Genomic DNA, 12128 nt, shown 5'->3' on the forward strand with positions numbered 1-12128 from the left:
CCAAAAATCAGATTTTGAAAAACTTTAAAGAAAAAAAGTGGGGTAAACATACTTGTTAGATCAGGATCACCGTGTATATTTTTTATGATGCTTTTAAGCACTTACCAATAAGAGTTGCTAACACTGTTAGTTCAGGGTATAAACATATGACCACTTTAGGTATTGGTGGCTGTTCAGCCAAGGCCAATAAATCTATTTCACAGCAATCAACACACCCAATGTCTTCTAAAGGTAGATCATGTTCGCCATCATCGCTACTAGGAGATGATTTACTCCCAACAATTAATATATCTTCTTTTTGAGTTCTAACATCATAAAATATTAACGACTTTCCGGCTCGTATCAATATAACATCTTTGGACACGAACTTCATTTCATGGACGGTTTCCGGTTTCAACCATCTGAAACAGTTTGATTTCTTGAATCTGCTTATTTAATAATAAGAAATCATAAAAACAGTCAAATCGAGTTGGTATAATTAATATCATCATAATATTATATCTGCATTATAAAAATAAGAATCGCCTAAACTGTGTAAGTAATAAAATAATAAATAATACAAATAATAATTTCAAGTAATTATTATAAGGTTTTGACTTTTCGATGTATAATTCCAGACCCTCATGTGTATATTTAGAACCATATTTAATATAAAAAAAAATGTATATATTATTACAATCGACGGCCCACACCCATTAAGGGAGGCTCAAAAACATCATATATAGCAGGGGTGGCCACTAACCTTAACTTTGGGAGCCGCAAATTTATAAAACTAATTTGAGCCGTGCCACATTGTAAAGCGATGTTTTTGAAATGAAGACACATTGAAAAATGAACCAAATGAAGGAACGATTATTTTTTACATTACATAAAACATTATTAATAATAATTTATTATTATTGACATAGTTATTAACATTATTATTGATTTATTTATGAGAAGTGCTTTTTCCAGAGTTCACTTTTTTGTAAGCTTTGTGAAATCTGGCTGATAATTTGTAAGCGCAGTTCGCACAAGTTCACTTAAATGTTCATCAGTTAGTTCAGATCGATATTTAGATTCAATGAATTTAAGCGTTGAGTACTCTGATTCACACACATAAGTAGTGCCAAAGATTGAAATAAGTTTCATAGCACACATTTTTGTTTGTGAGTATTTTTCTTCTGGGACATTTTTCCAAAATTCTATGGTAGAAACGCCTCTTCGTTTAAGTCCTTTTAGTCCTTCGTCTTCTTGTAGTTCTAGTAACTCCAACTCTACAGCCCCTGTATCCTTTGTTATTGGTGATGAAATAGGACAGCCATCGCTCACAACATCAACAGCAGAAGGATTTTCCAGGAATAAAAATGAAGGTTTAAGTGATCTTAAATCATTAAATCTGCGATTGATTTCTTCAGCAAGGCCTGATATCTTATTCATATATTCTTCAGTTTCCACCGGAATGTCGGGAAAGCTTTCACTAATTTTCTTCAAACATTTGAAGAGAGCAAATGTTTTTGTCTGAAAGTCTTTTGTAAAAAGCTTTAACTTGTTATGAAAGCTAAATACAGTCTGGCCCAAATCAGAAATAAGTTTTTCCTTTCTTTGTCGGCAATAAAAATGCTATCTAACGTTGCTAACGATACTAACAAATTTTATATTTATTAAGTTTAGTCTAAATTTAGTTCAAGAGCCGCGTGTGGCTCGCGAGCCTCGTTGTGGCCATACCTAATATACAGATTCTGAGACACCGTTCATAATCAATGAACTCAAATACATCTATTGTAAGTTATATACAAATTACATTTTAAACGTCAAAATAAAGTTCAATAGTATTTAATTAAATACGTGTAAATATAAATAAAATATTATGTTGTCTGTATAATTAATTGTCTGGGCCATGCTTAAGGTACAGTGTCATATGAAAATGCACAATTTAAATTTTTAATAGTTGAATTTTAAAGTGTCAAATACTTATAGATAAGGGTGACATGAAACAATACAGTTTGAGAACCAGGCTATATAATTTAAGTCTTCATACTTAGTATATATCACGGTTAAAGGTATACTTTTGGCCCATCGGAATCCTATAAGGCTCCAAGGCGGCTATGAACTGACAAATAAATAACCATTAGCGCTCCAAGCGGTAGTATCACAATTAATCTATCAAAGATATTTAGATATAATTTATAATTTATTTTTTAGTTTTAAATGCTGTCACATTATTTTGGGTATTAACCAAAAATACTAATGGTTAATTTTTACAGCTGTTTTAAATAGTCACCTTGTAAGTCAATTTGAAGGCTATATACTTTGGGGCAATGAGCAACCTCTATATCGCTTATCGCGGTGTATATAAATACGTTTCAAGGCCCTAAAAAAATGTATTCATCTCATCACCTTGCTGAAAATGTTCAAACCGTTGTACATTTGATAATGAATATAAAATGTAAGTTAAATTTATAATCCATGGAATTCAAACATTTCAAACATTGAACTTAATTTTAAAAAGATTTCAGATCACCAAAAACATATTCTGATATTACAATTTTAAAATTTTTATGCAATCACTTTTTGTGTCAATAATATGCCTTCAATCTTAAGGTGGTTTCTTGTAGAACATTGAATATATATAGTTAGTACCTTGTATAATAGCAAAAATTCTGAGTACTTTTGAGAAACAAATAAAAGTATGGAGTAAAATTCCAGTTTTGGACAAAATTGATTTCGTTTTTTTGTTGTGACTCAACAATTAATAACTTTTGACTTTTTAGACTAATAAACTGTTTTTGCTCACTGCTCAGAATTGCTTTTAATATGCAGTAATCTATTATTGAATTGATATTTAACACATACATTAACAAAATGGAAGTTATGTTTTCTGGATTTTACCTAAATCACATGTTTCCAGGAACAATGTTACCCTCAGTTAAACATGGTTAAATAATTTATTAAATAAATATTACAATTATAATATAATTTTTGTATATTTTAATTGTAATAAGTTATTAAATAAATTGTGTAAACAGTGTAATTTGTTATTATATTGTAAATTCCACTTTTTTATGGATAGCACTGTATATACTCTATTCCACCTAAGAGTGAACCACTCGGCCGACTAAAACTCGTTTTGTTCGCGTATCCCCACCACAAGACGGGCGCCGCCGCGAACGTTGGTGTGGGATGTCACGAAACTGCAGCTGCATACATAGTGAGCTGCATTAACACACTATCACTTGTTTGATTCCACTCGCACGCACATTTTCACTTTAGTATTTACCACCGTCATTTATTTGTTTAGCTATCATTTTCGGTAGTGAATTATTTTTTTTTGTTCATATATTTTTTATTAAATAATTACCATGGACCAAGAACAAGCTGCAAGCAAGTCTCCAATAAAAAAAATCCACCAGGAAAGGTAAAAATTTTTTTTTAATGAATGTTAAAATGAATAATTTTTACCAATATCACTAAATATATCAATTTCATTTGGTGATATTGGAAAAAAATCTAAAATCTAAATCTGATTTTTTTATTTAATATGCTGGTTTTATCATAATAATTTTCGTTACAATTTCAGCGAGAAGATTCTGGCAAGAGACAAATTATGATCAAAGCGTACAAGTCAAAATGAATTCCGATCCAACAAAGTCATTAAAGGAGCACACAACACAAAAAATAAGTTTTTTTTATTTGAAAGAATGTTCAATTCTAAAGATAATGGTATAGGTTTTACGTTTCTACTCACATTATTCAATAAGTTGTGAGCAATTGAAAAAAGACGTGTGACGTCACTGGGCCGGAGTCGTCGTAATTGCCTATCTTATACGTATAAAAGTTCCTCGCTTCACACAACTATTTATCAACCTAAACATTTTATTTTTGCAATTTAATTTACTTGTAAATATGTGGTTTTATGAGCTTAAGACAATGCAAGAATCATAATTTCATTATGACGTTTAGTTTTTTAAATATTAAAAATCTTAAAAGAAACATTTTGGTTAAACCGCACTTCATGGCGAGCGGCGCGTGGCATTCGAACAACGTGTCCGCCGTTTAACCAAAATGTCTGTTTTAAGATTTTTAATACTTAAAAAACTAAACGTCATAATGAAATTCTGATTCTTGCATCGTCCTAAACACATAAAACTACACATTTATACGTCAATTAAATTTTAAAAAGAAAATGTTTAGATTGATAAATCGTTGTGTGAAGCAAGGAACTTTTACACGTATAAGATAGGCAATTACGATGACTCCGGCCCAGTGACGTCACGCGGCTATTCTACATCTCTTAATATCTCTTAAAGTAATATTTTTTTTTACATCGTATCTTCACAAAATCATTTCATATAACCATAACTACAATAATTTAACATTTAAAAAAAATTTAAAGAATTTTTTATTTGTGTTGTGTGCTCCTTTAAGAATTATCCGGCAAGAACTTTCTTAAGATTTAGGCATTGGAGTAACGACAATTTTGACCACAATTACAGAATACAAAAACACTGAAAAAGTAAAATCCCTTGCAAAAAACGTGTCATCCTCCGCTATACATTTGAAGAGTTTGAGAGAAATGGAGTTCGTAGGCATATCCATAGTTTCTGGTTCAAACGTGAAATTCCTATGGTCGACAAAATATTTCAAGCAGTTTCCGATGACGACTCTTTACCTATTATTTCAAGGACAAATCTATTTAGGCTTTTGAAAGAAATGGATTTCAAGTACAGCAAACGTAGTCGAAATAGTGCTCTGACTGAAAAAACCGAAATTGAGTGTTGGCGTAGACGGTTTCTTGAACCATTGCGTGAATACCAAAATTAGGGTCGACATTTATACTACTTGGACGAGACCTGGGTTAATGCTGGTGAATGTACTAGCAAAACATGGATCGATCAACAATTAAATCACCCCGAGACACATTCCTACACGACCTGACAACTGATGCCGTAAAACCTTCAGAAAAGGTAGACGCTTCATTGTCCTGAATATAGGTTCGGAAGATGGCTTTGCCCCGATGAATTGTTATGCTTCGAATCGAAAAAAAATACTAGAGATTACCATGACGAAATGAATGGGGAGACATTTTACGAATGGATGGAGGGTGTAATGCCTTGTTTAAAAGAGAACTGTGTGATCATCGTGGACAATGCGTCATATCATTCTGTGAAGCTTGATAAAGCACCTACGTCGCAAACCAGGAAAGGTGACATAATAAAATGACCAGGGGGGTCAGACAATGATCGGCGGCTCAGTCTGCATGGGCGAAAGCGGTTCACTCTAAGGTGGAATAGAGTATAATAGGTAATTGTTTTTATTTTTTTTACTTTGTATTCAGAAAAATTGTGAAACGAATTATTTTCATTATTTTGTGCACCTATATAATTTTATACAATTTTTTTTCAAAAATATAATAGTTCTTCCTTATTAGTAAATAGCAACATTATACGAACTGATGTGCTATTCATTGTTATCGCCCATATGATAAAATATATTCTCAGAATCTCCACCCTCATCGTTGTAGACGGTGTCACTGACCTATACTCATTTACTACGCACACACCAATACGGATCGCACGCACGCACTTAAATTATTGTCTATACTGAACTCCTTAAAAATTGCCCGTTTGCAATGCCCTCAAAACACAAATTAATTGAGTAATAGCTCGTTTAATAGGTATTGGCAGATTTACCTTGCGAATATACATTTACTCGATACCCGTGCACTTTCATCAGTATTTTCTACATGCTCGTCCAATGCTTCTCCACTTATCGACTTTAAAGTTATATTTCCATCTGATTCCTCCATGTTTTATTAAAAGACAATTATATTATTTCAAACACACAAACAAAACTTTTTAATAGTTAAATAATTATTTTTGTGTATTTTTCTGACGGTTGAATAAGATAACTAGGGAAACTGTTCATTACCATTATTATTTTTTTTTTTTTGAAATAACATAGCATGCTTATAAAATTCCAACAAATTATACTTGATACAGTGTTTTGACTTACTTTATAAATTATAAAACAAATTGTAAATGTGACCTTAGGTAACACAATACCTATAAATATCTTGGATTATTGGACAGATCAATGTTATTTTCGTTTTGCTGACTTCAGCTGAATATACTGATAATACCTGCCACAAAATATAGTTTAAACATCGAGATACATAAACAATTCTGGAGCGAGCTCTCACCAATATTATCCTTGATAGGCTTGATACGAAAACGAGTCTTGAACGTTATTCTCACCTCTGCAGGGCAAAAAACATAGCGCCACATTTACGAACGTACTAGACAACATAAAAGCCTCATAACAATTTAAGTACTTCCAATCGTCCGATTTTAAAAATTAAAAACTATTTGAACTTGTCAACAATCTTTGTATATAGCGACATAGTTTTCAACAGAAGAATAAAAATAAATAGGAACAAAATTACCCAAAACGAATAATTAAAATGAATACAATAATATAGACATTTATTGTGTTTATAGATAACCAGTAGTACCAGTTACAGCCAGTGCCGTGTTAAGCTGTAATACCGCCCGGGGCACACACATTTTGCCGCCTCATAACCCCCCCCCCCCCTCCATCATCACCACCACAGCAACAATAATACCAATCATTAAAAAAAAAGGTATAATATACTGATTAAATGAATATGAATATATAATACAGATGCTTCATCGCATCACGCCATCACACCTTGGGCAAAATATAGGTGTTAAGTGTAGATGTTTAACATTAATATCTACCTACATAATCAATTAGGTACATACAATGTTATTAAATCAATCATATAAAAATTAATTAATTTTTTGTTTTGTTGTACTGGAAACTAATAAAAATGACTTGAACTGCAAAAATTAAAAAACTGAGTTATGTCAATAAGTAAATTGATTAGCATGCTGCATGTGTAGAAAACAATTGATCTTTTTTGAAAAATGTCTCATAGTAATAGGTATATTAAAATTAAAATTGATACAGCACTATGAAAAATTCAACATAAAAACAAAGAAAATCAAATCATTAAATTGTATTATGAAAAATAATAACAAATAATAACTTTTACATAAAATATAATATAGCCTTTAAGGAATCAAACTTTTTTCTTATAACTTTTTTTGTTGCAAAGTTATGAATAATACTTTCCCATTCCATCTCTTCCAAAATATTATTTTCAATACACAATATAGATAATGTGGATAATTTTTCATTTGCTAATGAAGATCTTAAATAATTTTTTACCCTCTTCAATACAGAAAATGAACGTTCTCCTGTGGCATTTGAACACGGAAATGTGCAGAAAATTCTCAATGATATCTCTATGTTTGGAAATGTATTATGTAACTGAGTGCTAATTAAGGATTTTAAAATATTTAATAAAGATGATATCTTTTCATCGTTTAACTGGATAATTTCTTCAACTACATGATACTCAATATCATGAGGATATAATTTAATCAGATTCTCCGCACATTGTCTGATGGTTTTATTATCTTCTTTTTTCAAATTAAGAAAGAATCTAAAATTTTTATTTAATGTTGAATACGACATTTTTCTAACATTTAAATCATTAATTAAATGGTCTAAAATTACTAAAAATACATCATTTTTCATTTTATCTGCCCCTTGAAGTGATACTTCATCAGTTAATGTTTCATTAAAAAATACAACCCTTTTTTTTCTTCTCGAGCTAGTTGATTTAAAATGTGTTTTTCAACTCATTTTTTGAGCTTCTAGTAAATAATAATCAAAATTATTTCTAATATTTTTTATGTATGATTCTTATGATTTATATAGTTTAGTTACAGTAGATAAATCAATATTTGTTGATTGTAAAGTCACACTAGTTGCATTAAAACGTTTCAAAATAGGCGTCCACAAACATATCATAAAAGCAAAATCTAATGAGTCAAGTTTATTTAATATTGAAGAAGCTTCATTGTGAGTTTCTTGTTTTTGAATTTGGTCTTTAATAATATCTTCTAGTGCATTTTTTATTCGATTGTACCCGAGATAAAGAGCCTTACATACATCATATCTAGAAGACCAACGTGTAGTAGACAGTTTTTTAATATTAATTGTCTGTTTATCATTACCTTTATGATTTAAGAATCTACATAATAAGTCCCATCTATAAGTGGACACCGAAAAAAAATTATAAATCATTTGAGAAGTACAAAAAAATTGTGTACCAAAAGAAGTAGACTCAGCTGCATTAGATCCCACCAAATTAAAGGAATGCGCTGAGCAAGGAATAAATTCAGCTGTAGGAGCACAAAGCTTAATTCTAGATTGCAGTCCGTTATGCATACCACTCATATTAGAGGCGTTATCGTAGGCTTGGCCACGGCAGTTTTCAATATTTATATTTAGTTCTGAAAATTTATTAATAATTGCTTTTTCTAAGCCCTCTCCTTTATGGCCAACTGATGGAAGAAAGCCAATAAACCGTTCAATTGGAAATCCGTCAGACATAACATACCTTATTGCTATGGTTAGTTGATCAATTTTAGTAATGTCTGGGGTCGAGTCAACAATAATTGAGAAGTACTTCCTTGATTGAATTTGACTAACTATTTCTTTAATAACAGCTTCTCCCATAACCATAATAAATTCAGTACAAATAGTTGATGATATATAAGAGACATTACCACGGCCTTTGTTTCCATATTTTATTAAATGCTGACTTATAAACGGATCAAATTTAGCTATTAGTTCTAAGCAACCAAGATAATTACCATTATGCACAGATCCAAGTGTTTCATTTGAGCCTCTTATTTCCAAACTTCTGGAAGTTAAAAACTTAAGTGTTTCTACTATTCTGTATAAAACATTCTTCCAGTAGGACAAACTATCAGATATTTGCTTTTGTACAATATTATCTATCCTACTTTGACCATTATTTGAAATTCTAAAATGCCAAGTTTGTATTGATTTTACATGACTTGATGATTTTTCATGATCACCAACTTGTTTATAACAATTTTTCCAATTGATAAAACCTCTACTTTGATCCTCAAATGATGTTTTATGTCCACCAAACAACAAACAATAAAAACAAAATAATGCATTTTTTGAATTAGAATACAAAATCCAATCTCTATATGCAGTTTCTCCATTTTGCATTGTTCTCTTAAAAATATCTCTTGGGAGATGTCTTATATATTTACCGATCGACCTTCTTGTTGCATTAAAGTTGATAGTTTCAACATTTTGTTTAGGTTTATTTAGTATGAAATAATCTATGCTTGACTTACTGATTTTTCATAATGCTGGATCAGATATTGATTTGGGACGGTCATCAATAATCAACTAAAACAAAATTATTAGCTTATTAAATAGGTACATGAATAAAAAAAACATTATTGTATTCAATAAATAAATGTATTATACATATTCACAGCATTTCATCAAAAATAACAATACTAATTTTAACTAACAATAATTGTTTATAAAAAAAAATATTACTATACGAATTTAACTAAGAATATTCATGTATAAATTGTATACCTGCTTATTAGGTATATAATATTATGTGTAAGTACATTTAATATACTTACATATTACATTTACTTTTCATATTTTCTAACCCATTAATTGGTGTTCACTTGAAATTTGAAATTAGAAATTATGAAATTTCTGAACTTATTAAATTAATCGGAAATAAATTGGTATTTACAGTCTGGTAATTAAGAGTAAGAAGTAAATTTTGGCCTTAGGGATATGTATTGGGGTTAAATAGTATAACTAAATAATAATAATTATTTGTATATAAGTATATTAGTATAAGACAAAAATACTTACCGCTGATGGCGTAAAAAAAGTTTGTAATTTAGTAATTTTGCGTTTTAACTCTTCTAATTTTAACTTCTTAACTTTTGCTCTTTTTTTGTACTCAGCGCCACCTAATTTTACTCTTTTTGTTTTTGAAGACATTATTAATTTAAAATATAAAATAAAATTACACTAGTGTAGTTGTGTCTTGTACGCTTGACAGCATTACGATCAACTGGCCCACTTACTAATGAGCATTGTGCACTATAATAATATAGTGATAATTCTGTTACCTGTTATTTATTTTGGAACCCCTATAGTACCAGTAATTAAAGCCAATGAATCTATTCGTATTTGTGGAGATTATAAAGTTACTATCAATCCTTACTTAAAAGTAGATAGGTATCCACTTCCAAAGATAGAAGATTTATTTTCTTACATCAGCGGTAGTGTAATATGGTCAAAAATAGCTCCGTTACGCTGGCACCCGCATATTAGAAATTTGACCCGAAATCTGCGTCAACAATTGTTATATCATTTGTACAGGTTTGTAACCACAAAATTTTCATTTGTACAACCCCCCCAACACGTCAAAATCCATTTCGAAAGCGCGGGTGCCAGCGTAACGTTACCCCAGCACCCGATTTTTTAAATATTTAACTTATCAACCCGAAATCTGCGTCAACAATTGTTATATCATTTGTACAGATTTGTAACCACAAAATTTTCATTTGTACAACCCCCCCAACACGTCAAAATCCATTTCGAAAGCGCGGGTGCCAGCGTAACGTTACCCCAGCACCCGATTTTTTAAATATTTAACTTATCAACCCGAAATCTGCGTCAACAATTGTTATATCATTTGTACAGATTTGTAACCACAACATTTTCATTTGTACAACTCCCCCAACACGTCAAAATCCATTTCGAAAACGCGGGTGCCAGCCAGGGATGGAAACCAAAACCAATTTATTTAAATTAACGGTTCGTTCGCCGGTTGAATATCCAAAATAAATAACTGAAATTTTAATTTTGAATTAAAAAACGAGTTATTAACTAAGGTTTTAGTTTAATCACTTATATACCTAGGTGTTAGTGTAACCACTTTTATAAAGGTTTTATATGCTAGACCCTACTTAATAGTTAGCTACACTTAAGCTTCTTAATATACACAAATAATTTAAAAATCAAGAATAATTTTAAAATGTACCATTTACCAATACATAATGGTATATTACTTGTAGCATAATCAGGACAGTTGTAAGCATTCAGAACTTTACTCTTTTAGTTTTTATTAAGATAAATTATATGTTACAACATATAATAGGCGAGGCGTTTTCGGTGATAATGGTGAATATTATCATCTGTAATTAATAAACCAATGATATATAATAAATATTAATAATATATAGGTAATAATAGAATATCAACATTTTAGTTTAACTATTTAAGTTAAAATCAGCTATCATTTTAACCTTCGCATTGATGTTAAATTAAATTATAAAATAATTTCAAATACCACATTTCAGAATCGTTAACTGATAATTTTAAATAATAGACGGTAGGTATATGAGCTTAACTTAATTTTTATGTATTATGTTTTTTCCCATTTACTACGAGTCAGTTCAGTGCAGTTACTTATTTATTTATTTTATTAAAATTGTAACTGATGAGGTACTCGTTAGTCGTTACTTGTCCATTATATCTTAGTCCGTGGATAAAATTTAATATCTTCCCTTTCAATTTTAAAACGCTAGTTTTGTGCACACAATAAAATATTTGTCATTTGATATAGTGCACAAACATAATATTGGCGTTGTTTAGAAAAGTGAAGAAAATTACATTAACGCTTTACCACAATTTCATTGATGTTAAGACAATTTGTGAGCTTGTTATAAATGTCTAAGCAGGACTTTCAGCGGCTTTATTTTGAATTTCTATTAAACAATAAACGACAAGAGATTAGTTATTTTAAAAATTACGGCAAAAATTAAACATGAAAATAAAAATATAAAATACTTAACTAACAATATTATTCTTAATTTAAAATAAAAATATGTATAGGAATCACTTAAATTGTTTTTTTCTAAAGAACTACGAAACTAAAAATTTGCATAATTTATAATCGTTTATGTTATAATGGTAATATATAATAATAATATAGATTTAATAATTATTTGAATAGTAATGAGTCCGCAAATGAAATATAACACATCAAACACTATAAAACAATAACTCTACATCATTTTTAGTTGATGCTCGTGCGTTTTCTACTTTTTTTTTTGTGTCATCATACGTTTCCCATTTTTGATTTCCCCTGAAAGCGGATGCAGTGTAGTGGCCCATGGCATTCCGCAATCCTC

The 12128-nt window shown here is 30.1% G+C and overlaps 1 protein-coding gene across 1 annotated transcript; it reads right to left on the reverse strand.

Moving 5' to 3' along the window:
- Positions 1 to 7773: 7773 nt before the first annotated feature.
- On the reverse strand, positions 7774 to 9117 carry LOC111040220 (zinc finger MYM-type protein 1-like). Its single transcript, XM_022324038.1, has 2 exons — positions 8184 to 9117; positions 7774 to 8087 (listed from the first exon to the last, which is right to left on the reverse strand). Exons 1-2 carry the CDS (start codon positions 9115 to 9117, stop codon positions 7774 to 7776), a joined length of 1248 nt encoding a protein of 415 aa, XP_022179730.1.
- Between the last annotated feature and the right edge of the window lie 3011 nt (positions 9118 to 12128).

Source organism: Myzus persicae, unplaced genomic scaffold (genome assembly GCF_001856785.1).
Source record: "Myzus persicae strain clone G006 unplaced genomic scaffold, MPER_G0061.0, whole genome shotgun sequence".
Taxonomy (NCBI): domain Eukaryota; kingdom Metazoa; phylum Arthropoda; class Insecta; order Hemiptera; family Aphididae; genus Myzus; species Myzus persicae.

What these genes read in the sequence shown, in the direction of transcription:
- LOC111040220 (XM_022324038.1), bottom strand. Translation starts at nt 9,117, where the DNA reads ATGCAAAATGGAGAAACTGCATATAGAGATTGGATTTTGTATTCTAAT. An exon ending in AGCTGAGTCTACTTCTTTTG is followed by an intron (nt 8,088 to 8,183) that starts GTACACAATTTT and finishes TAAATCATAAAG; the next exon opens with GTAATGATAAACAGACAATT.